The sequence below is a fragment of the Halichondria panicea genome, chromosome 2 (genome assembly GCF_963675165.1).
Source record: "Halichondria panicea chromosome 2, odHalPani1.1, whole genome shotgun sequence".
Taxonomy (NCBI): Eukaryota; Metazoa; Porifera; class Demospongiae; order Suberitida; family Halichondriidae; genus Halichondria; species Halichondria panicea.
In genome coordinates this window covers 8,136,991-8,160,380 of record NC_087378.1, presented here as the reverse complement: position 1 = coordinate 8,160,380, position 23,390 = coordinate 8,136,991, and the positions used below count along the sequence as shown (strand labels likewise).

Below are 23,390 nucleotides of genomic sequence, written 5' to 3'. Positions count from 1 at the left end.
AAAGCAGTGTGCTAATAATGTCTCGCATGTTTTGAAGTAAAGGAATAAACTATTATTACCCAACAAAAAATTCGTAAGTATATAGAATATAATTATGAGCAAATAACGTTGTTCGTGAGTTAGTTTGAGTCTTTGAAGTCATGTGACCTCTATATGAGGAAGACCACACCCTCTGACACCATGACTTGGTTGGCATCTTGCATGAGGTCCAGAGCAGCGGACACTTGGGCATCAGTAAACTGGTGGGCAGGGTCAGCGTTAGCAGCTGCCGTTAGCTGAGTGAGTGTCAAACTCTGAGAGTGTTCTCGCGAGAACTCCTTCACCACTGCTCCCTTGAAGTACTCCAATCTGTGTGTATGGGGGGGGGGTGTGGGCGTGTGGTGGTGTGGGCGGGTGTGTGTGTGTGTGTGTGTGTGTGATAGACAGACAAACGCAATACTGCCTGTGTTAGATGAAAATAAAGACTCACTTACTAATGTACGAGAAACAAGGGTGCTAAGATGTTATCCAAAAAATTTCGCACACAAAATTCCCAGTCCACCATTACACATTGACTCACTCTTTGTCTCCGAGCTCTACACGCGGTCCCTGCTGTCCATCCTGTGTGTCCATCTCCTCCGCCACTATGTCACCTGACTTGCCTCCCAGGTCATGTGACTCATCAAGATCCTCATCCTCGTCACTGGTGAAGTCATAGGGGTCATATCCGGGGTCACCAGCCTTCAACTTGGGTCTCTTGTGGGCGGGCTGACTGTCACTACGAGGCCGCTTCTTTTTACCTTTGTTATCTCCACCCTCCACTCCGTCCTTTGGTGGCGGCTTCTTGCGAGGTTTGGTGACAATCTGGAATGAGAAAATAATAATAATATAATTATAGTGTATTTGATATTCATTCTCTCACTTTTTTGAAGTAGGCAAAGTTGATGAGTTCGATGGCTGCTTCAGCGTCAGAGAGCTCCACCTTCTTGGAGAGGCGGGCTTTTGCGTGGGCAGTAGACAGACGGATGAGTGTCTCTAGTGTACGAGCTGTCACTGGCTGAGTCTGTGGGGGAGGGGGCAGTGTGGTATGATGTGTGGTGTGGGCAGTGTGTGTAAATTATGCAGAGTTTCGAAAAGAATGCTAACACACACACACACACAATAAGCTATTGAGTCTTCTGTACTTACACCCACCACCCTAAACCCATGGCCTCAGCGTATTCCTAGCCACACCCCCTACTAGTTGACCACACCCACCTTTGCCCTGTCTGCATTGACGGTCTCCTGTGCCCTCAGTTTAGTGTACTCAGTGGAGATGACATCACATGCCTCCCTTGTCAACACTGGCTTGACTGCCCTAGCAACGTGGATGTACTTCTTCATGAACAGTCGGGACACAAACTTGTGAATGGTTTTCTTGCCGTGGAGGAGGTGATCGTGTTTCTCGTAAATGGGCGTGTCCTCGTTCTGGTCATCGTCATTATTCTGTTGGGCATGGCCTCCGGTTGCCACGGCGAGAGTGTTACCTCCCTCCCCCATTTTCATTGGCTGGCCATCCTACAAGACAGAAAGAGTTAGATACAGCATAAAATAATGTCACTGTCAGTGATTGAAGAACCGAGCGAGGTGAAAAGGTTGTACTATCACCAAAGGCAATTCTAATTTTACACGGCTACTTGTCTTTAAGTAACCTAGTAGTATACATGTCAGCAGTACTACTGGTATAGGCACACCTGTTCCCCTGGGTTCCTATAGCGATGCATTCTGAGTACATGTTCTGAGATGCGTCGGTCATGATCCGGGTCCATCTCATCCAACACAATGAAGATGAGGTCAAACCTAGAGAGGAGTGAATCCTGCATCCCAATATTGTCCATGGGGGACTTGTACTCGTCGTACTAGAGGGAGGGGATAAAGGTTCAAACATCTACGATTTTTTCAACAGCCATAACTTTAGTACCGTTGATCCAATGTCAAAATTTGTATGATTTTCTGAAAGCTGAGAAAGAGACCTTTCAAATGACGTGTTTCAATCCAAAATTTCGTTGGGGCCCTAATTTGTCATTTTTCGCCCTTGAACCATGGGCTATTTATCCATGGTATGACCAAATTGGAAAATACTTTTACCTCTCATATATGAACTTTGATGATACCATTTGAAAGGTCTCTTTCTAAGCTTTCAGAAAATCATAAAATCGTTGAAATTGAATCCGCGGAATTCAATTTATAGCAGCTGAAAGAGTTCCCAAACCATTGATTAAACGTGCCTCACCCGCCCCACACATTGGTGCTATGGTTACAGTGACTCACCCGCCCCCACACAGGGTTGGCAGCTGCTAGTACACTGCATCGAGCATTGAGTTTAGCATGGATACCAGCCTTGGCAATGCTCACTCGTCCTTGTTCCATTACCTCATGAATGGCCGTACGATCCAGGTCACTCATCTGAAGAGGAGGGGGGTAGTGAGTGTGTGGGGGTAGTGAGTGTGTGGGCGGTAGTGAGTGTGTGGGGGTAGTGAGTGTGTGGGCGGTAGTGAGTGCGTGGGGGTAGTGAGTGTGTGGGGGGTAGTGAGTGTGTGGGGGTAGTGAGTGTGTGAGGGGTAGTGAGTGTGTGGGGGTAGTGGGTGTGTGGGGGTTGTGAGTGTGTGGGGGTACAAATCAAACTTCATTACGCAAAATCAAACTTTTAATAAGAGGAATTATAACTCATAAACTACACTTGAAGTGCCAATGGGAACTACATGTATGAGGAATGGTGGTAGGCTAAAGAGATTGTCATAATGGGAATTTTGTCAACGAGCACACTACATTCTAATGTTCAGCACAATACATACTGCCTCACTTTATCAAACTCATCAATACAGACCACGCCCCTATCAGCGAGGACCATAGCCCCGGCTTCTAGTCTACGCTCCCCCGTCTCTTGGTCTGTGGTGACGGCTGCTGTTAGCCCCACCCCAGAGGACCCTCGTCCAGTGGTGGGTACAGCACGGGGGGCAGTGTGGAGCACATAGCGGAGCATCTGAGACTTTGCTGTGGAGGGGTCACCAATCAACAGGAGGTTGATGTCACTGGAGTGGGGGGAGGGGTTTAGTCAGAAATAGCACAGAGCTACAGAATGTATATTCTTACTTCTAAAATGGTATTAATTTTAGGTATTCTATATAGTTTATGTTTAGTAAGTACGTTTGATTAACCCTTTCCTTTTGATAAACAAGGTTCGATCGATTAAATCAAATCAAGGTAGAAATTGCTATCAAGACACATCAGCCACCCCCCACACACACACCCACACCCACACACACACACACACACACACACACACACACACACTCACCCTCTCAGCCGTGTCCCATTCTCGAGCACTTTCTCCACTCCCCCTAGCAACATGCACAGTACTGCCTTCTTGATATGCTCGTGGCCATGGATGGATGGAGCCAGTGATTGCGCTAACACCTCGAATGGATCGTGTTGCTTGCTACGAGAGAATCTCTTTATCTTGACAACATCTTTGGCAGTGAAGAGAGGAGCTACTTCTTTGGAGAGGACGATGACATTGTTAGCCAGGAGAATGGTACGGAAGGTCCCGTTGGTGTAGCCAGAACGCTTGGAGGGAAGACAGCGGTAGTTGCCCACGATCTGAACTCTGTCCCCGGGCTGTGTGTGTGAGGGGGCGGCAAAATACCAGCTCAACATAAATTTACTATTACCAACTTAATTAAAATTTAATATGACATCATCCACTGTACCTTGCAGAGGTCAACAAGGTCATCATCTAGTATAATGTCCACAGATCGAGGCAGCTGTCCAGCTGGGGCATTCTCTGGCATCTCCTGTATACTGAGTGTCTGGTGATCACGATACACAGAGAGACCATACTCTGTCTCCAGTGGGTTGTTCTCCTCATCCTAGGGAAGGGGGAGGGGCTTGTAATACCTGCTAGGATATACTGAAGTGTACTGGATTGAGGACATTTCCAAAAATGTCCATTGGAAATGTCCGGTGTTATTAAATGCTACCCATGGCTATACAGTAAGAACATCCACCAAGTGTGATCTATCTGTAATTATAATTGAAACTTGAGGATTTATTATTTATTTTGCTTGCATAGATAAAATAGCATCACCAGTGCAGCTAGCGTACCTATAGTCACGTACAGACAGACCGCCCCCCCCCATGAGACCACACCCACTTACCTTGGTGGGGTAGGCACCTGACGTAGGGAAGGGGTTGAGGGACGTAAGGTCAGAGTACTTGCGCTCTATCGTCTTCTTGGTTGCCGGGCAATAGTGGACACTCTTGACGACCTTTGGACTCACCAGGGAGCCTGGATTAATTCATATTATAGAATAGTGACAAAAAACTGACTTACATTTTGTGACAATTCCTTCGACGCAGACGAGGTTGCCAAGGTTACGAGCAGACAGTGAGCGTGGGGTGTGATGCTTAGCTCCGAAACTAATAAATAGAATATAAAATATTTCAATATTACACAATATTCTTACCTCCCAACAAATCCGACATAGAATTCCTCGTATGATTTTCCATATGCTCCATCCAAAGAGAGGACATATTCTCTGAGAGCTTCCTGGAAGGCTAATAACTCACTCTGTGATTCATTCAGGAGACTGTGTGTGTGTGTGTGTGTGTGTGTGTGTGTGTGTGTGTGGGGGGGGTGGGTGGGTGGGTGAGTGTGTGTGTGTGTGTGTGTGTGTGTGGGGGGGTAGGGGGGTGAGTGGGTGTGTGTGTGGGGGGGTGGGGGGCAATATTGTATGCTGGTGTGGATCTCATAGCATCAACAGGAGGGACCTTGAACACAGAGCATGTGAATCACGCAGTAGTGTACACACAACACAGTCAGTGGTCGATCGCCTAATTCTATAGCAAGTCTCACCAAGATTATTAAAGTCAGTACTACTGTTAGTGTACATGTACTCACGAGACAGCTCTCTTTGCGTTCTTCCTCCGCAGGTCGTTGACATTGACGATGAGTCTGTGTGCATTGGAGCGTATCATCTCCCTCACCTTCTCTTGGTAGAGCCCCTGGTCATCCTAGGAGGGAAGGAGGGAGGTGTGGGTGTGGGGTTAGTCTAGGGGTACCCATCGTACTGGCATCTCCTCACCTCATCATCCAAGAACTCTAGATACTCTCTCTGGAACTCCCTCAGCTCTTGGTCTGTGTCCATGGGGGTAGCCATTGAGAGGGTAGAGAATTTAAAATAGAGATGGATGAAGGTGAGATCAAAGTCCACCCAGTTCTCAGTGAGGCCTTACTGCGCATGCGGGCCAGAATTAAAATAATCCGCGGCCAGACGACGAGGTTAACCAGCCTCTACGTCATAGATTGTTAAAGAGATGCGTGACGTCATATGTAAACACATCATTATTGCAACAAAATACAAAAAGCCACAAGAACACAATTATATATTACGTAGATGTATACACAAAAGTACACCATACTAAAACAACTATTGCGTCCTGTTGTGTGCTAGTGTAGTGAGGAGGAGGCCTACAATGCGCTCAGTCCAGGACAATCTTTTCAGGATTGCCATAAACTTGTCAAAGTCAGAGGGAGAGGTTTTGACTCGATCCGTCATGAAGTCCACCAACTTGGTTGCCTTGGCACGGTCGGTGTGTGTGGGGTGGCGGATAAATTCTCGTATGTAAACCGACTGAATGAGACCAGCTGCAATCATCTCATCGCAGGTTTTCTGTGGGTCTTGAGCTATGATGTCATTGAGCTGTGGTGTGCAGGACAGCAGTGTCTTGTATTCTGGGGAGGACTCTGGAAAAGAGCAACTCCATTGAACTATCTGTAGCATTGGGAATGTGTTGATGTGCATACCTTGATAATGTGGGGCATGTGGGGAGTAGACTGGTTCTGGAGATAATATAGTCAGAAATGTGTTGTTTAACGGAAACTACCAGAGCACACACAATTGATAGATTACCTTGTGAGGGATGAAGATAAGGAGGGGCTCTTGAAACCACTATTATTACGATAGGGAAGAAGCATATAATCAGCCTAAAACACAAAACAAAATGCATACCTGGTTCCGCAAGACGCGGAGGAGAGGGTTTCAACATGTGCTGTCTTGTATTGTCGGACAGTGGTCGGTTGCCTGAACAACAAAGCAATAGTATTACAACAAATATTTTTCACCCTATGAATTCTTCATCAAGCTATCTTCAGCAGCATCAACTAGTTACTCACTATGATAACCATTGCTACAAAGGCTCGGTCTTGTTGGAAGTGTTGCTTCAATCTTCTCTGCCACATCATTACGACCCACTGTTGGTCTCCTGAGGGCTTCACACAAACCAGTCCAAGTGATACTGCGGTTTGTCTCTGAGCAGCTCACAAGCATAGCTTTGAAGCAGTCCTCGCAGTTACTTGGGTTGGATTTCTTGATGCTTGCCAGTTTGTCCAAGTTTACTTTGAGAGCAATTCCCAAGTTGTGCCATTCGCTCCTAGCAGGCCACAATAGCTCATAAACTTCTGAAAAATCACTGTGAAATATCTTTTGATTCATCTGTGGAGGGGGAGGTAGTAGCAGATGAGACTCAGTGTATCTGCAACAATAAAGCTATACGGCTGTAAAATGTATGGAAGTAGACAACAGCTTGTTTGAATGGTAACCTGGGATTGGACATAGTTAACTGAAGTTTGGCCTAAGTCAGTAACTACAATCAATCTTCGTCTTCCACCAATATTACGTACCTAGAGTGATGTTTGTTCTCATACAATAGGGTACCCATTATAGTGCACTGTATGATGCACACTAGCGCACTGTGTGATGCACACTAGTGCACTGTGTGATGCACACTAGCGCACTGTGTGATGCACACTAGCGCACTGTGTGATGCACACTAGCGCACTGTGTGATGCACACTAGCGCACTGTGTGATGCACACTAGCGCACTGTGTGATGCACACTAGCGCACAGTCTGATGCACACTAGCGCACAGTCTGATGCACACTAGTGCACTGTATGATGTACTGGCACACTTACAGCATTATGACCATCAGGTTTGGCTACAAGTTCCTCCCCAGTAGCACTTTCAGTTGTTGCTTCACTTCTCTCTAATAATTATAACGTTAGTTTTGATAGAGTACTACTACGAAAGCACTATCATACCTTGATAATGTGGGGCATGTGGGGGGTAGACTGGTTCTGGAAGCTGAGCTAGAGGGACTGTATGGAATGGAATAATTAGGTTTAGGAGTAGCCATAACTATTAGGAATACCTCGTTGAGGAAGAGGATATCGTCTTGGCTGTGGGATAGGACGTCTTTTTTGCTGTGAAGTAGGTGCAATATCTTGTTGGGGAGGAAGATATGGAGAATATTCCCTGAAGGGCTCTGTAGAAAAGCATAGTACACTCCATCACTGCCTGTAGTGCATACCTTGGTAATGTGGGGCATGTGGAGAGTAGACTGGTTTTGGAAGCTGAGCTGTACTAGTAACTGGTTCCACAACAAGTCGAGGGGAGGGCCTTGACATGTGCAGTCTTGTATTCTCAGACAGAAGTTGGTGACCTAAAAAGAGTAATTACTATACATGAACAAAGTATTTAGTCAAAAGTACCTGCTACAAAGAGGTAGACTCCACTATCCTTGAGGGTAACCTCCACCTTTCCTGTGCTGAGTGGAGACTCCATTCCTTCCACTTTAGAGAAGCTGAAGACTGGGGCAAGATCTGGGGTCCATTTGGAAGGGTCACCAGAGGCGGTCATCAAGCAAAGGTTGGGGTGTGGTCTGAATTTGGACAGGGTCACTGTCACTCCTCGTGGGTCCTCTCCCCTGGAGGAGATGATGAGCTCGTACACATTGCTGTGGGGGATGTACTCGTGGGGGTACTCAAAACAGGTGGCACTCAGACCATCATACACCCTCAATATAGCATGGCCGTCACTGATTACCCAAGGTGGGACGTTCACCTCCACCCCATATTGAGGCCAGAGGATGTGCTTCCCCTGAGAGCCCACCTCCTCTTGTAGTGGCTCATGGATGCACTGAGACACACCTGTAATGATGAGGGTACATGAACTGTGATACACTAACTCTTAGTAGCGTTAACTCACATAGTTGCAGCAATTGATTAGGGGGAAGATTGTAGCTGTTGATAGTGTGCTTGTCATCAAGTACTTTCCCTCTATAATAAAGCTGTTGTTTGTTTATTTCAACAAAGGTTTTCATTTGGATTAAACGCTTTAAACTGACAACCTCTTTTTCAGAATAAATGCCAACCTCGATTACACTGCCCGTGGAAGTCCTAACAAACATTCGATGTGGTGGTTGTACACTCAACATTACTGGATTTGAATTACATTGATATTCACGTTGATTTGTTCCACATTCTCCCATTGTCTGAGAGTCTTCCATTGGTGAGTCATTGATGGTCAGTTGCTGTAGACATGGTGAAGGTACCTCGGGAACCTCGGCCTGGAGTCGTGCTTTGAGTGATAGGACAGTTTCTGTACTGTTTACTTCCATACTGACATGTTCTCTCTTGTCAGCAAAGTGAACGTTACAACTGAAGCCATAATTGGTACTACTTATGAAATTTACCAGACTTCCAGCTCGAATGTTGCAGTCCTTAACATTACTACCATCATCCAGTTTCATTCCATTGAACAATAGGTTGTCGAGGGTCATACACATTGAGAAAATGTCGGTTTTCATTATTAACATTGCTTTGATACTTTTAACAGTAGTTTGAGCTGTAACAGAAATGGAGATAATTTCGGAGTTTCTGTTAGCAACAAATACACTAGAAACTGGTTCTTGTTGAATCTGAAGATGCACTACATCACGAAAGGGAATAGGATCACTCAAGTTAAGCACTTGATCACCACGAAGGATTTTTTGACATTCTGGTGGAATTTGTTTCATATCCCATATAGAATACTTGAGGTCACGAACTGTACAATTTTCAACGGTTGACACTGTGAATTCACCACTGGTAGTTTTGATAGTTACAGGATAAGCAATAAGATGAAGAGTTTTCTCCTTTCGAATATTGTCGTCATAAATATTGTAGTCACTCAGAGTTTTACCATCTTCCAACTGTTTGTCAGCAAATATCAAACGCTGGGCATCAGGTGGTATACCTTCTCTGTCTTGGATCTTTGTTTTAACCTCCTTGATAGTGTCACTGGGCTTAACCCCGAGAAAGATTGTCCTGCCATTAGGAGTCTCCACTAATATACACATACCACTACGAAGCCTCAGCACCAAATGCAAGGTGGACTCACTCTGAATGTTGTAATCACAAAGTTTTCTGCCATCTTCTATCTGTTTCCCTGCAAATATGATTCGCTGTTGAGATGGTGGAATCCCCTCTTCCTCATAGATCATGTATTTGACTAGAAAAACTGTGTAAAGAGAGTGAATGTTCAGAGTGATGGTTTTGCCTGTCAGAGTTTTCACATATATCGTCATGGATACTTTTTTGACTGCTGCTGGTACCACCAAGTAAATTATAGTCCCATTCTTGATTCCCGAGTCACCAAGAGTCATATCGTCTTGTAGTTTGTCTAGATGATGAAGTTCTTGCTGATGATGGATTGGGATTCCTTCTCTTTCTTTGATCATAGCCTTAAGATCTCCAACAGTTTCTTTTAGGTCCTCATGTATCTCCAACAAGATGACTTTGTTCAGATCTGGACTCGCGTTCATGCTATTAATTCCCACTGCTACACAAGCTCTGGTTTCTTCCAGTAGACAGTTGCTGGCTATATTGTAGCTGTCCAATGTCCTGCTGTCCTCCAGGCTCTCTCCAAGGAAGGTCAACTGCTGAACCTCAACCTTGAGTCCTCCTCTCTCTTGAATCAGTGTCTTCACTTCTCCAATAGTGTCAGTAGAGTTGACCTCCAGAGCAATTGGACCATTGCAGTACATACTAGTAGAGGTCACCAATGGACACTTGACAAACAGCTGCATAGTGGATAGCTTGTGACTACATTAGGATATGGGATATTATGGTTAGACCACCATAGCATGCGATATGCAGTGTGATTCGGACTTTGGGGGGCCGGGGAGGGGATGGGCGGATGGGTCGTGGCCGCTTGGGGGATGCCCCTGTTGAGGGTCAAAGTATACCCACGTGGCAGGCATTAGAAAATCTCCATGCAGCTAGCTAGCTAGCTAGCTATAGAATTAGAACTTTGCTACTTAACTGTTCCTGTTAGCAGTAGGCACTGCATATGGAATGAACCTTGGAAGGAAATGCCTCACTTATGTGTGCTCCCTGTGCCAGCAACCACACAAGCTCTGGACCAAGTCACCAAGCAGGTCTAGACTGCACACCACAAGGAATGATACACTGGGCTATGTCAGCTTGTATTGCAGAAGTGGAAGACCCATTAAAAGCATGAACTCATACTACTCCACTGACAGTAATGGCACACCTGAGAGGGAAGATGAGGTCACGAAGAAGCCGCTTGAGGATACTGGAGACAGTGTTTCAGTTGATGAGAATCGTGTAGAAGGGAGCACTCCATATGAAGGCAGGCACTTCACTAGGGAAGATGTTAGGAAGATCATGGGACTGTTCATGCAGCGGGAGAGTGTGATTGAGGGCGTGGCTGCAGAGTACAGTCTGGAAGGTGACGTCATGCAGTACACTATATTGCACTTGATACTATCATGCAGTCTTAATCAGAGGAGGTCCGACATACGTGCACGAATCACTATAAGTTCAGTGCATTGATGTCATTGCGGTCACGTGATAACGGCCAGGCCAAATACACTAGCACTTGTAGTGATTCGTGCACGCATGTTGGACCTCCTCTTAGTCTCAATAGAATGTTACAAAGAGCTGCATGCTCCTCCCCTCCCCCTCCTGCTGGGCCAATAGCCACAGCAAGATACACTGTTTCTAATCAACTGTACTTACTCTGTAATAATTATGTATTTGCTGAGCTCTGAGTATAGGTCTGTAATTAATTATACCATGCATAGTCTGGGTGGGTTAATTCAAGTATTCAAATTACGTTTGTTTCAATCCAGACAAGGAGCAATACACGAGAGCCTTGAAACGTTTTGTACGCAAGTTAAAGAGCCCGAAAAAGTTAAATGATGCCGACCCTCAAGTCAAGCAGGTGGTAGATGACATCATTAAAGGAACAAGTAAGTCGATGCATACACCATCTCTCATAGATCACTACCCCACTTCTTTAATTTCTAATTTTATAAATATAACTATTAGCGACTGAAGTAACAATTGCCAATAAATTTCCCAATAGGTTCTTATTATTTTCCATTGGCTTGTAGTCCTAACAGGTAATGTTCTCAACTCTGGTTGCTTTCGCTCGTCCAACAGGTCATGTGGATGAGCTGATTCCAATATTTCTGCGGTATGCTCGAATTCTGAATCCACTGATGGGGCCCAAACTGGAGCTACAGAAAACAAGTAACATGGCTCTCCCTCCAGCCTGGTGAGTGGGTGTGGTTACCATGGTGATGCCAATAGCTAACTGTTATAAACTTTGCCATTTGCCAAACTAAAAACTAAGTGTACTCTTCCATAAATAAACATTCACATGACTATCACTGGGAAGATTATTTTCTCCGTGGCCATTGTGTACGTTGGTTTGACCCACTTGCTCTTTGTTTCCCTAGGTAACCGTACATCCGTACTTATAACCAGTTCATTGATAATAAGAGCTGACATTCTATTCACCATGTATGCGTATGTATGTACACAGGTTCCCTGAGGCAAGATCGCTACCACGCAAGCTCATCTATCACGCTGGTCCCACCAACTCTGGTAAAACCCACAACGCCCTCAAGCACTTCATGGGAGCTGACACAGCAATCTACTGTGCTCCTTTGAGAATGCTCGCGCACGAGATATACCACAGATCTAATAAAGAGGTGGGTATCAACTTTAAATTTGCAATTCTTGAGTATTAATGTCCTAGCTAGCTAAATTATTGGTGAAGCAATTTAGTGATATATTGCCCACCCCCTGCACCTCACTCAGGGTGCATTATGTGATCTATTGACGGGGGAGGAGTCACTGCGTGCCAGTGGTGATGAAACACAGCCTGCCCCAAGACTCTCCTGTACTGTGGAGATGGCCAACCTCGAGAGCACATGTGAGCAGCTACAATATTAGTGCTCCAGAATATAACATTTTTGCTGTAGAATAATGTATGTCTAGTTTTGAGTGAGCGTGAAATTGTGTAGGCCTTTCAAAGAAGGCAATTAGCCAAAATATTTGTAGAATCTGTTGCAATATCTTATTACCCCTCAGATGATGTTGCGGTGATTGATGAGATCCAGATGATAGAGGACCCCCAGCGTGGCGGTGGGTGGAGTCGGGCCCTCCTCGGACTACCTGCTCGGGAGGTCCACCTGTGTGGTCACGGCTGTGCTATAGACGTTGTTGAGAGGCTGGCTAAGAGCATGGGGGAGTCCCTAGAGGTGAGTGGCCGTATGTTAGGGGGAGTCCCTAGATGTGAGTGGGCGGTGGGTTAGAAAAATTATTTTGTCAGCTAATTTAGCCTTCACTGATGGAGAGGGTGATGGCTTTACTGTATAAATAATATTTATTTTGCATTTCTAAAAGATCAGTTTCTTTGTGGGCACAAGACTGTATGTGCTAGCTTAGTTACATTAGTGATGTCCATACACACTTTTGTGCAGGTGCACCATTACGAGCGGTTGTCCCCGCTAGTGCCACTGGAGAAGAGTCTGTGTAGCAAGTACGAGAGAGTGAGGCCAGGGGATTGTGTCGTCACCTTCTCCAGAGCCAGCGTGTTCCAGGTCCGTAAGAAGATAGAGCAGGCCACCAAACAGCAGTGTGCAGTCATTTATGGAGGCCTCCCTCCAGGTAGGTTACAGTGGAGCTATGGATACCAAGAGTATTATATGGAGTGAAATAGCTAGTTGGCAGTGTGTGCTATTCTCTTTAATCATTTATGCCTTTTCGTTAGCTAGGCTATTGGAGTGTAGCATGTACACCTACTCAAAGGATTACTGTGAACTGTGTTTCTCTGTTACTATAGCTGTGAGGGTTGAGCAGGCTGACAAGTTCAATGATCCGCAGTCTCCGTGCAATATCCTCGTTGCTACGGACGCCATCGGAATGGGGCTCAACCTGTAAGATTATGGTACCCATATATAGGTACATGTACCATCATTCTGTATAGCATACGTAAGTGTATCAAATGTGCTCTTTGTCTGCATGCAGTAACATTCGACGAATTGTCTTCCACACTCTGACAAAGTTTGACGGGAATGAACGGAGCTTACTATCCTCTGGTCATGTGAAGCAGATTGCTGGGCGGGCGGGAAGATACGGCAAGGACCACGCCCACGGAGAGGTGACAACGTAAGTGTGGGGGTGTGTGTGCTTCAATAACGACTTGTGTTTAATGCCAGAGTACATTGTTACTTGTACACTGTACGTATGGTCTTCTTAATTAATGATTTTGGGAATCTTTCAGCTGCCATAATTTGAATTCTGTGGATCGAAATTCAAAATTTTTATGTTTTTCTGAAAGCTTAGAAAGATACCTTTCAAATGGTACCATCAAAGTTGATATTCAAGAGATAAAAGTATTTGCCAATTTGGCGATACCATTGATTATAGCCCATGGTCCGAGGCCGAAAAACGACAAATTAGGGCCCCAAAGAAATTTTGGATTGAAACACATCGTTTGAAAGATAATTTTCTAAGCTTTCAGAAAATCATTAACATTTTGACATCAGATCAACTGTACTGATGTTATGGCTGTTGAAAGACACCCCCCCCACCCCCCCCCCCCCCCCCCTCCGTTTAACCGGGATATGACATGGAGCTTGAATGGCCATAACTTTGGTTCCGTTGGTCCAATAACGTTAATTTTATTAAATCTGAAAGCTTAAATAGAGGCCTTTCAAATGAGGTGTTAAAATCAAAAGTCTATTTTCGACCTGTTTTTGACGAAATACCATGGGCTATATATATATAATATTATAGCCATGGTATTTCCCGAAAACAGGAAATTATGGTCCGTTTCAAAATTGGGATTTGAGCATACCATCTGAAAGAGCTCCTTCTAAGCTTTCAGAAAAGCAAGAAATTGTTGAATTTGGCCCATCAGAACTTTAGTTACAGAGCCAACTCTAAATGAAGGGGACCTTGAACTAGTAGCATGAGTGATGTTAGTGGCAGTAATTGCTCAACTATGTGTGGGCGTTTTATTGTGGTCTTACCTACTCTTGATTGTACACATCGTACATGTCATACTCTCCAGGTTTGAGCAGGATGATCTGTCCACGCTACATGAGCTACTGGAGTTACCAGTACATGACGTGAAGGTACTATCCGCCATTGCTATGTATGTGTGTACAGTCATGCATTGATGGTGTGTGCGTTGCAGCAAGCCGGGCTCTACCCTAGCTTGGACCAGATCGTGCTGTTTTCCAACCACATACCAAATGCCAAACTACACGAAATATTGGTGAGGATACTTAATGCAGACAATCATGGAGTCTAATAGTCAGGCAGTTGTAATACACATGTGCGTACAAGCTCTACATGTAGGGGGGTGGGGCTAAATGGGTGTGGTCAAGTAGAGAATTCATTTTAATGTTTTGAGACCATCCCCCAATATTTTCAAACATGTCTCTAAGTGTCTAGCAGCTAGGGCTATCATTGCTATATATACTCCCTAACCATAATTATACATTACTCTGCAGGCACTCTTCTATAAGATGGCTAAACTCGATGGAAACTACTTTCTGTGCGACGCCATTCCTCAGATTGTAAGTTATAACAGCTACCACTTGTCTTTTATAAGGTATCTGTGTACAGTAATTAATATCTTATTGTAACCCTATTACATATGTAAGAGAGCGTTGATCAACCCGAGAATGGTATTTTTTTTTCCCGTACTTATAATTCCTTTATTGTAACCAACCTGTTGTGACGCACATCATCTAGTATTACGTCATTTTTATTGACACAGTAGATTAACTTCATTCATGTTTCCTCCAATTCCAAGCATATTTCAATATTCATGTGATGGGATTGTACCGTACCGTACCGTATGATTGATACTACTGCTACCAGCCGTTACTTCAGTTAGTTCTAGAATAACAAAAACACTTGTAGTCAGAAATTATAGAGTAATAGCAGAGTATAGCACTGTGTAGCTATGGACAGCAACTCTGGCAGTGATACAAACAAATCAATACGTCGCCAAAAGGCCACTACCAACGTGAGCACAGGATCAGGTGATCTTGCAGCTGTTGAGCGCACAGACTTGTTAGCAGTTGTGCCATCGAAACCTGATTCTTCTGTGATCTCCATTACCAGATGTGACTCCGGCTATACAGGCAGCACACGAACTAGCACTGTATTTGAAGATCCTCAAAATGTTGATATGATATCTGAAGCCTTTCAGTTTCACGGGACAGTTGTTGAGAGTGTTGGACAATCTGCCGGTAGTTCCCAGTATGTAACTGCACTTACATCGCTACACATCTCTGAAGCTAGCTCAATTGATGATGGCAGCCCTTCTCCGAGACCATCCCTACCCGTTAGCCCTTCTCTGAGACCATCCCTGCCAGTTAGCTCAATTGATGATGGCAGCCTTTCTCCGAGACCATCCCTACCCGTTAGCCCAGTTGATGATATCGTCCCTGTCGCCCACTCTGCAAGTCAAAGCATTCAACAACATAAAGATGTGGAATCTAAAGAGGAACGTTCGGAGGTGGATGGGCCATTCCCTGGTAGATCAAAAAGAGCACCTAAATTGAGTAAGATGGACAAAAGTCAAAGTGTTGAGTGTGCTACAACACAGTGCAGGCCACGCTTGAGAAGGGGAAGCCAAACTGTGCCTGTTTTTGATAGTTCTATGCTCCAAGAAGCTATCACCAAGGTGCAAGCTTGTCGTCAAGAGCTAAATGAAGACCATGAACAAACTCTTAAACAAACAGTGATGGACAATGCGGTCGCTTTCAGAGACTCTATTGACTTTAACGTTTTGCTCGCTCATTTGTTCAAACACAATTTGGTACACTCACTGGAGTGTGAGTTTTTTATTAGCAAGGAACATTCTCGTTTGGACAAAGCTAATACATTTCTCTTTGAGATTCTGAACAGAAAGGGTCCCAGTGCTTACAGAAGTTTCTATTATTCTCTAAACCAAGAAAAGCAGCACAGAGGTCATCAACACTTAGTAGAACTGATGAATTCAGCATTACATCAATTAGCTGAGTAGGAAATCTCAACACAAACAGTTGTTCTTGTCATGTATGAATATCATTTATACTAATGAGGGTGTTTATAACTAATTTTAACTGTATGCGCAAACATTGCGTGATCGTGACGTTGGTCATATATGTACATGCGTACATGCCTCCTGGCTATCACAGTGTGGAGTTGATTAGCTAAGTCTGAGTGCTTATATTATAGTATGTTACACATTCTATAGCTTTACTGTCACGGCGTGTTTAATCCCAACAACTTTATTCATGGTTATTCTATATATAGGAGTTAGCCTCTAGTCTGCAAGGGACGAACATGCATCTGAGAGAACTGTTCAAGTTCAGCATTGCCCCTGTCGATGAAACCAAAAGCACGGTCATCAAGGCACTCGTACAAGTACGTCTGCATGACCATATTATATGGGTAGGGTCATTTCAAGGGTATACCACCATCTATATATAGATGGGTATGTGCCTCACCTCTCCCTAGAGTTTAAAGTATATAGTACAAGAATTCAGTCTCGTACCCCCCCCCCTCTCTCATACCCCCCCTCCCTCCATGAACTTATTCTGCCAAAGCTTGTGTAGAATTATTGCTTAAAAAACTAGTAAACAAATAGTTTTCCCATTTAGGGCTTTCTATGTCAACTCTGTGTAATTTAAGCCTGAGGGTTTAATTCTAAGACTCTTTGTCTACTCTTACATGTACCAGTCAGAAATAGGTGTTTATTATAATAAGCTCCTACTGGACTGTTATGATGTCATTATGATGATATTTCTCTAACACACAGTTTGCGTACGCACGCAGTAGTGAGAAGGAGGTGTCATTCCGTGACCTTTGTCACACTCTGAAGGTGTGCTCCCACCAGTCCAGGATTGGCATGAGGATGAAGGCACTCACAAGACTGGAGAATATGCACGAGATTATCGACCTCTATCTGTGGCTCAGGTTAGTCATAGCTTGCTGGATTGCAGTCATTGTGTGTGTGTGTGTGTGTGTGTGTGTGTGCAGTCTAAGGGATACTAAGTATCTAACAAGAGCACTCATTGAAAACTCAATGAAGAACTAAACGATGTGTTCAGTAGTTCTCCGCCATTTTGTGTTGTTTTGCTTCATTGTGCCCAAACTAAGTACACAGACTGTGAGAAAGTTATGAGCCCTTACAATGTAATGCTGTGACATGTTGAAACTGTACCTTTCAAAGCTAACTTACTTTTGCTTAACTTTTTTTGAAGCTCTAAAACGATGCTAACTAAGCTTAGAAAGGTTGCTGCACATTGTCCCCCACAGATAGTGAAAGTGAATGATTATGAGCTGCTATGGACACTAAGTAACAGTCTTCATTGTTTCCCCATGCATACAGTATGAGATTCCCTGGCACCTTTGTTGCGTCGGACGAGGCTCGAGAGCTTCAGGGACGTATCGAGGGCAAGATAAGCATGTCCATCCACTCGGCCTGGTACAAGAAGAGGGAGGGGTCAGTTGTCAATGGACACGGCAAGGGACTATTGACCACGTCTGTCATGGGCGTTAAGAACAGTGTGTCACCAGAGCTGCTCAGGAAACTGGAGGAACTTGCAAGGTGTGCTTAAGTTATTATGAGTGGCGTTGTATTCTAGCAATCACTAAGTGCCAAACTTCAAGGTTTTGAATGGCCATAACTTTTGTTCTGGTGACCCAATTTCAATAATTTTGTAGTTTTCTGAGCGCTTAAAATAAGGTCTTTCAGTTGGTCACTCATTTCGGCAAAATACCATGGCGTATGGTCATTTAAAAAAATTTTATGTTGTAAATTTGAGAGTTAAGCATCCCAGAGCTTTTTTTAAGCAAGTATTGGCTGTTCATAGACGCTACACTTTATAATATAGACACGTGACGGGTCTCATGCAATCATTTAGCTATATTATTTACAACCATACATGTAGTGATGATGTCTGTACATGTATATATAATTATTAGATCTGATGATGTGAATCTGTCGTCTCAAGAGCAAAGAATGCTACAGAATGAATCGCGGAAGTTCCTAAACGTTCTGAAAGCACTCAAGATGAAGAGACTCGGAGGTAAAGCTAATCACTTAGTAAAGAATCACACTGGCCACTCTAAACTTCGTCATAGACAATCCTCTCAAAAACAATAGTATAGTTATTCTTTATCTTGTTCAAGTGTACTTTCACTGTACAGTTTGATAGAATTCCACTACTTTAAAATTATGCAGATGCAAGCACATCTTGTAATGTAAATTCAATAGCATGCTCCCATTATTTATTAACGGTAATTGTGATACTTGTACACACTTGTGTTTCGTGGATGGGCTGTTATTGTAGCTATACAGCATGTGTGTGTGTGTACGGGGCAGCTATACAGCATGTGTGTGTGTGTACGGGGCAGCTATACAGCATGTGTGTGTACGGGGCAGCTATACAGCATGTGTGTGTGTGTACGGGGTAGCTATACAGCATGCGTACGAGGTAGCTATACAGCATGTGTGTGTGTGTACGGGGTAGCTATACAGCATGCGTGCATGTACGGGGCAGCTATACAGCATGTGTGTGTGTGTACGGGGTAGCTATACAGCATGTGTGTGTACGGGGCAGCTATACAGCATGTGTGTGTGTGTACGGGGTAGCTATACAGCGTGTGTGTGTACGGGGTAGCTATACAGCATGTGTGTGTGTGTACGGGGCAGCTATACAGCATGCGTGCATGTACGGGGCAGCTATACAGCATGTGTGTGTGTGTACGGGGCAGCTATACAGCATGCGTGCATGTACGGGGTAGCTATACAGCATGTGTGTGTGTGTACGGGGTAGCTATACAGCATGTGTGCATGTACGGGGTAGCTATACAGCATGCGTGCATGTACGGGGTAGCTATACAGCATGCGTGTATACGGGGTAGCTATACAGCGTGTGTGTGTACGGGGCAGCTATATAGCATGCGTGTGTGTGTACGGGGTAGCTATACAGCATGCATGCGTGCATGTACGGGGTAGCTATACAGCATGCGTGTGTACGGGGCAGCTATACAGCGTGTATGTGTGTGTACGGGGTAGCTATACAGCATGCGTGTGTACGGGGTAGCTATACAGCGTGTGTGTGTGTGTACGGGGCAGCTATACAGCATGCACACGTACGGGGTAGCATGTAACATGCATGTATACATACAGGGTAGCATGTAACATAACATGCATGTGTACGGGGTAGCTGCATGTACATATAAGGTAACTATACGACATGTACGTACATACATGCACAGGCTGTGTGGGTTAGTTGTGAGTCTAATGTTGAAATAGAAGAACTATAAGTGTGATTGTATGTTTGTTCATTCAAAAGAACACAAGCATCTGTTACAATTGTTTCAGCTTGTCAGATTGTGAGTATTAGCAAAATAAGTCATAGTGATGAATCTCTTTGCCGTTATCTTTGTACTAAATGCAGCCTGTAGGTTAGTGTCAAGTCAGCGGTGCCCTACTTGGTTTATTCTTGAGTCAAACCAGTGCGTGTGTGGTGTTACAAAACATTTTTTTGGCAACATTATGGATTGCTCACAGCTGCTCAACAAGACTGCAATACAAACTGGCTATTGCCTTACGTTAGATAATGCAAGAAATGAGGAGCTGTTTGGAGCATGTCCGTACAACTCAAACAGTTCATTACTCACTTTCCTCAATGTGCCCGAGGATGTGTTGCAACTGGACGAGGTAATGTGTGCACCTCTGAATCGAACTGGAGTCATGTGCAGTGAGTGTAAGCCTGGGTTAGGACCGGCTCTGTTCTCCAAATTCAGGGAGTGTAAGAAATGTCTGAGTAGCTGGTTGGGCTGGATTGTGTTGTTAGTACGATTGTTTCTTCCCTCCACCTTGTTCTGTGTGCTTATTATCATTCTTCAAATTAATATAGGTTCTCCAGCTTTGAATCTGTTTGTGTTCGCTGTTCAGCTAGTAGACAATTTGCTGAACAATAATCCATTTATTCTCAATAACCATGTACTATCTAAAGGGTACACAGGAGAAGAGTTTGTAGCTGATATTTACGGCCTATTTTCTTTGGATTTTTTTAATTTTGCTATTCCATCCTTTTGTATACAAGACTTAGAGAAAGTGAGCATGTTAATTCTAGTAGCTTTTAGCTACGTTGAAGCTCTCTATCCAATTATCTTCACTGTCCTCATATATATTTGTATCACACTTCATGATAATGGATACCGAATTGTTGTTATTTGCTGGAGGCCGTTTCGCAAGTGCCTTATGAAATGTCGGCGACGTTGGAACTTGAAAGGTTCTGTGATCAATGCATTTGCAACATTCTTGATACTCTCTTACAACAAAGTCTGTGCAACATCGTTGTCTCTAATGCAGCCGGTTAGGGTTTGGGATAAATACGGAAATTTGTCTTGGCGAATATATTTTGATGCACAGCACTCGGTTGATTCGCGTGAGTACATTGTGTCTGCATCTTTGGCCTCTACCATCACCATGATTGCGGTCATTCTGCCAGCACTGTTTATTCTTATGTATCAGAATAAAGCATTTCGAAAGTGCCTTTTTATTTGTAAGATCAAATGTGTTTTAATTCACGAGATGGCAAAGCTCCTCCAAAGTGGGTTTAAGGATGGATCTTCACAAGGCACACGAGACTACAGATGGTTTGCTGGATTCTATCTATTGCTGCGAGTTCCTTTAGTGTTCCTACTAGGTCAAGACAATAATTTGGCTATGTATGTTACCATATTCAGTATCCTTTCTCTACTGGTTGCTACCCTACGTCCATATAAGGTGAACCGATATAATGTTGTTGATTCAATGGTCTGGTTGTCTATAGCGATTTTCATAACATGGTACAGTTATTTAAAAGTGAAAGGTGCTCATTGGAGTGGATCAATTTATGTGTTGGGAAGCTTTTTAATTGCATACATTTTGTGTAATATTTGTTTAGCCGGTGTATCTTTCATCATCAAGTGGAAACGATCACAAAATGCTGAGCAAGCTGCTTTGATTTCACCAATCAGCACGGAGGCTGACGCTCTTCCTGATCGGCTGGTCAATCCGACAAGATACAAGTTATGAGTCCCCAGTATGCCAACTACAACATATAATTAATCAATGAACCAGATATAATTATAATTAGTATAATAGTACAAATTGTTTTGGGTTTATAATTATTAAGGGCTATTGTATATAATGCAATATTGATCAGTGTGAAATGATGTACATGTAGTAATCTACATAATACATACATAATTTTTATATATACATACATTTATATTGAGGGCTATCGTATTCCAGTGTGAAACACTATAGTATATGATGTAGATCTATTACATATACATACATAATTATCTTCTGCAGATCCCTCACTTATCACTGGTTGGGCGGAGTACAACACTCTGCAGAGGATTGGACTCCGCCCAACTAATCCATCACTAATCGTTGTGCTCACAAAGTATCAATCAATCACTTACGTTGCCTAAGTGATGATTTAAATGATGCATACAAATTGCATACTACATGGAAGTGCATGAGTTCCATAAAAAACAGCTATTTACATAATTTCCGGGGGACAAATAAATTGTGTTCAAATTGTTTTTTGTATGAACAATTAACTGAAGTGAGTGCCTACAACTATTACATGCACTGGAACACACACTTAATTATAACATAATTATATTTAGAACATGTTAAGGCAGAGTTTTGTAAGGATTCAAAATGTTATTGGAATCAAAAAGTTTCTTAATGTTCTTCATAAAGTCCACAGCTACAGAGGATTTAGAATGATAGATGTATTGTGCTTTCTTGAATCCTAAGCCATGCTCAGCAGATATGCTCCCCTTGTGTGAGGCTGTGTGGTGGGTGGGTGGGTGGTGTGTAGTGTGTGTGAGGCTGTGTGGTGTGTGGAGTGTGTAGTGGGCAGTGGGTCGATGTACGTACAAGGGAGTGGTTGTATACATTACCTGTCCAATCAAACACAAAAGGCTCTATCAGATTCAGTAGGTCAGTCGAGTGGGAGTCTGCGATTATCTCAAAATGAAGGTTACCTACAATTATATGCATATTAAAATAATTATTGAAGTCTGTATACTAGAGTCACCGTCGCCAATATGTCCAAAACCTATTGTACATTTTGCCACATCTTTGACCCTCTCTCGTACGACCTCCACAAGGTCATAGTACACGCTCAGTGGTAGAGACACATCGTACTGTAAACAACCAGAATGTGCTAATAAAGTATATAGCTGACAAATGCTCTTACATGCTCTACATACCGCATAAGCCACTCCTTCACGGACACTAGCCTCGGCAATTCTCTCCCTCTGCTCCCACAATCCTTTAACCTGACGGACAGGACATCGTGATTTCTACGCCACTAATAATGTTTCTGTGTTTACCTTTGTCAAGTCTGTAGCCACAGTCCCATCTTGAATGATACCCTCATCCATAATATATTCCAAAAACGAATTGAGTTTCTAAAAAAGTGTATCTATGATACGAGTTCAGATACACACCTCCTTATCATGTTCATCGTTAGAGCTAGTTGGGCGGAGCCCGACCGTCCCTGACGTCAGGGACGGTCGGGCTCCGCCCAACTACGTTAGAGCCTGAGGTCTCCACGAGTGCATAGAAAGGGGAGGGGCTGATGGGGTTGGGCAAGTGACAGTGCTGCTCCACTACTCTCTGGCAGTGCGAGTCCAGGAACTCAACAGCTGAGAGGACAATTGAGAAAGAATGATCGATATCTTACCGAGAGAATATTGAATTCTAATGCACATGTATGAAGTACAACTAAAGCCCTTAGCAACTACAGAAGTATGTATGTATAGTTATACTTCTGTTTTTTTTGTACAGGACGATCTATTGATGACTCGTATTCGTCAGAGTGGCAGTCATAGCAACTGACACTCACTCTATTATGTGTTCCCTGTAAATGGTTTGTTAATTGCCTTATTATCCGAGTAACTACATTCCCCCAATTATAATTACCATCAACAAATTAAACATGCACTGAATGAATGGGATGATATAATTACTTTTGGCAGTATTAAAGATTGGATGATGTTGCATAAAAAGTGGCATTCTCAAAGAAACATGTTCGCCTTAATGCTGTATATACTGTGGCTAAAAGCGTAGGGAGCGCCACTTGGGTAGTGCTTCGCACCACCCAAGTGGCCCCTCCAACCTTTTAACTGTTCCTACTCCACTGCAGC

The 23,390-nt window shown here is 43.7% G+C and overlaps 5 protein-coding genes and 1 long non-coding RNA gene across 8 annotated transcripts; 3 read left to right on the top strand and 3 right to left on the bottom strand.

Moving 5' to 3' along the window:
• Nucleotides 1–4: 4 nt before the first annotated feature.
• On the bottom strand, nt 5–5,263 carry LOC135332162 (DNA replication licensing factor MCM3-like). The gene is made up of 14 exons (XM_064527515.1): nt 5,103–5,263; nt 4,919–5,031; nt 4,485–4,607; nt 4,352–4,437; nt 4,176–4,306; nt 3,729–3,887; nt 3,317–3,636; nt 2,822–3,050; nt 2,290–2,424; nt 1,713–1,877; nt 1,237–1,536; nt 902–1,042; nt 560–843; nt 5–348 (listed from the first exon to the last, which is right to left on the bottom strand). The coding sequence occupies exons 1-14, from the start codon at nt 5,175–5,177 to the stop codon at nt 150–152; spliced, it is 2,460 nt and encodes an 819-aa protein (XP_064383585.1). The 5' UTR covers nt 5,178–5,263; the 3' UTR covers nt 5–149.
• A 76-nt stretch (nt 5,264–5,339) lies between these two features.
• On the bottom strand, nt 5,340–10,001 carry LOC135332161 (polyubiquitin-C-like). 3 transcript variants are annotated; one of them, XM_064527511.1, is made up of 11 exons: nt 8,065–9,999; nt 7,569–8,006; nt 7,388–7,519; nt 7,229–7,342; nt 7,119–7,175; nt 6,993–7,063; nt 6,194–6,512; nt 6,030–6,101; nt 5,931–5,969; nt 5,825–5,860; nt 5,340–5,764 (listed from the first exon to the last, which is right to left on the bottom strand). In XM_064527511.1, exons 1-11 carry the CDS (start codon nt 9,923–9,925, stop codon nt 5,448–5,450), a joined length of 3,456 nt encoding a protein of 1,151 aa, XP_064383581.1. In that variant the 5' UTR covers nt 9,926–9,999; the 3' UTR covers nt 5,340–5,447. The 3 variants fall into 3 exon arrangements, with proteins under 3 accessions (XP_064383581.1, XP_064383584.1, XP_064383582.1); XM_064527512.1 differs by lacking the exon at nt 5,825–5,860 and having other exon boundaries at nt 5,571–5,792; nt 8,065–10,001; XM_064527514.1 differs by lacking the exons at nt 5,825–5,860; nt 5,931–5,969; nt 6,030–6,101; nt 6,194–6,512; nt 6,993–7,063 and having other exon boundaries at nt 8,065–9,998.
• Nucleotides 10,002–10,102: 101 nt separating this feature from the next.
• On the top strand, nt 10,103–18,400 carry LOC135332016 (uncharacterized). Its single transcript, XM_064527322.1, has 16 exons — nt 10,103–10,590; nt 10,994–11,113; nt 11,307–11,421; nt 11,692–11,860; nt 11,970–12,084; nt 12,243–12,412; nt 12,635–12,821; nt 12,997–13,090; nt 13,182–13,322; nt 14,230–14,293; nt 14,356–14,436; nt 14,675–14,740; nt 16,473–16,583; nt 16,978–17,135; nt 17,551–17,769; nt 18,147–18,400. The coding sequence occupies exons 1-16, from the start codon at nt 10,194–10,196 to the stop codon at nt 18,325–18,327; spliced, it is 2,388 nt and encodes a 795-aa protein (XP_064383392.1). The 5' UTR covers nt 10,103–10,193; the 3' UTR covers nt 18,328–18,400.
• Nucleotides 14,944–16,284, top strand: LOC135332017 (uncharacterized). The gene has a single exon (XM_064527323.1). It carries the CDS (start codon nt 15,133–15,135, stop codon nt 16,198–16,200), a length of 1,068 nt encoding a protein of 355 aa, XP_064383393.1. The 5' UTR covers nt 14,944–15,132; the 3' UTR covers nt 16,201–16,284.
• A 3,432-nt stretch (nt 18,401–21,832) lies between the features above and the next one.
• On the bottom strand, nt 21,833–22,714 carry LOC135331267 (D-2-hydroxyglutarate dehydrogenase, mitochondrial-like). Its single transcript, XM_064526365.1, has 6 exons — nt 22,692–22,714; nt 22,575–22,652; nt 22,452–22,520; nt 22,277–22,385; nt 22,140–22,223; nt 21,833–22,027 (listed from the first exon to the last, which is right to left on the bottom strand). The coding sequence occupies exons 2-6, from the start codon at nt 22,623–22,625 to the stop codon at nt 21,867–21,869; spliced, it is 474 nt and encodes a 157-aa protein (XP_064382435.1). The 5' UTR covers nt 22,626–22,652; nt 22,692–22,714; the 3' UTR covers nt 21,833–21,866.
• Nucleotides 22,715–22,821: 107 nt separating this feature from the next.
• LOC135331270 (uncharacterized) lies at nt 22,822–23,181 on the top strand. Its single transcript, XR_010392987.1, has 2 exons — nt 22,822–22,955; nt 23,032–23,181. It is a non-coding gene; the product is annotated as an uncharacterized LOC135331270 (long non-coding RNA).
• Nucleotides 23,182–23,390: the final 209 nt, after the last annotated feature.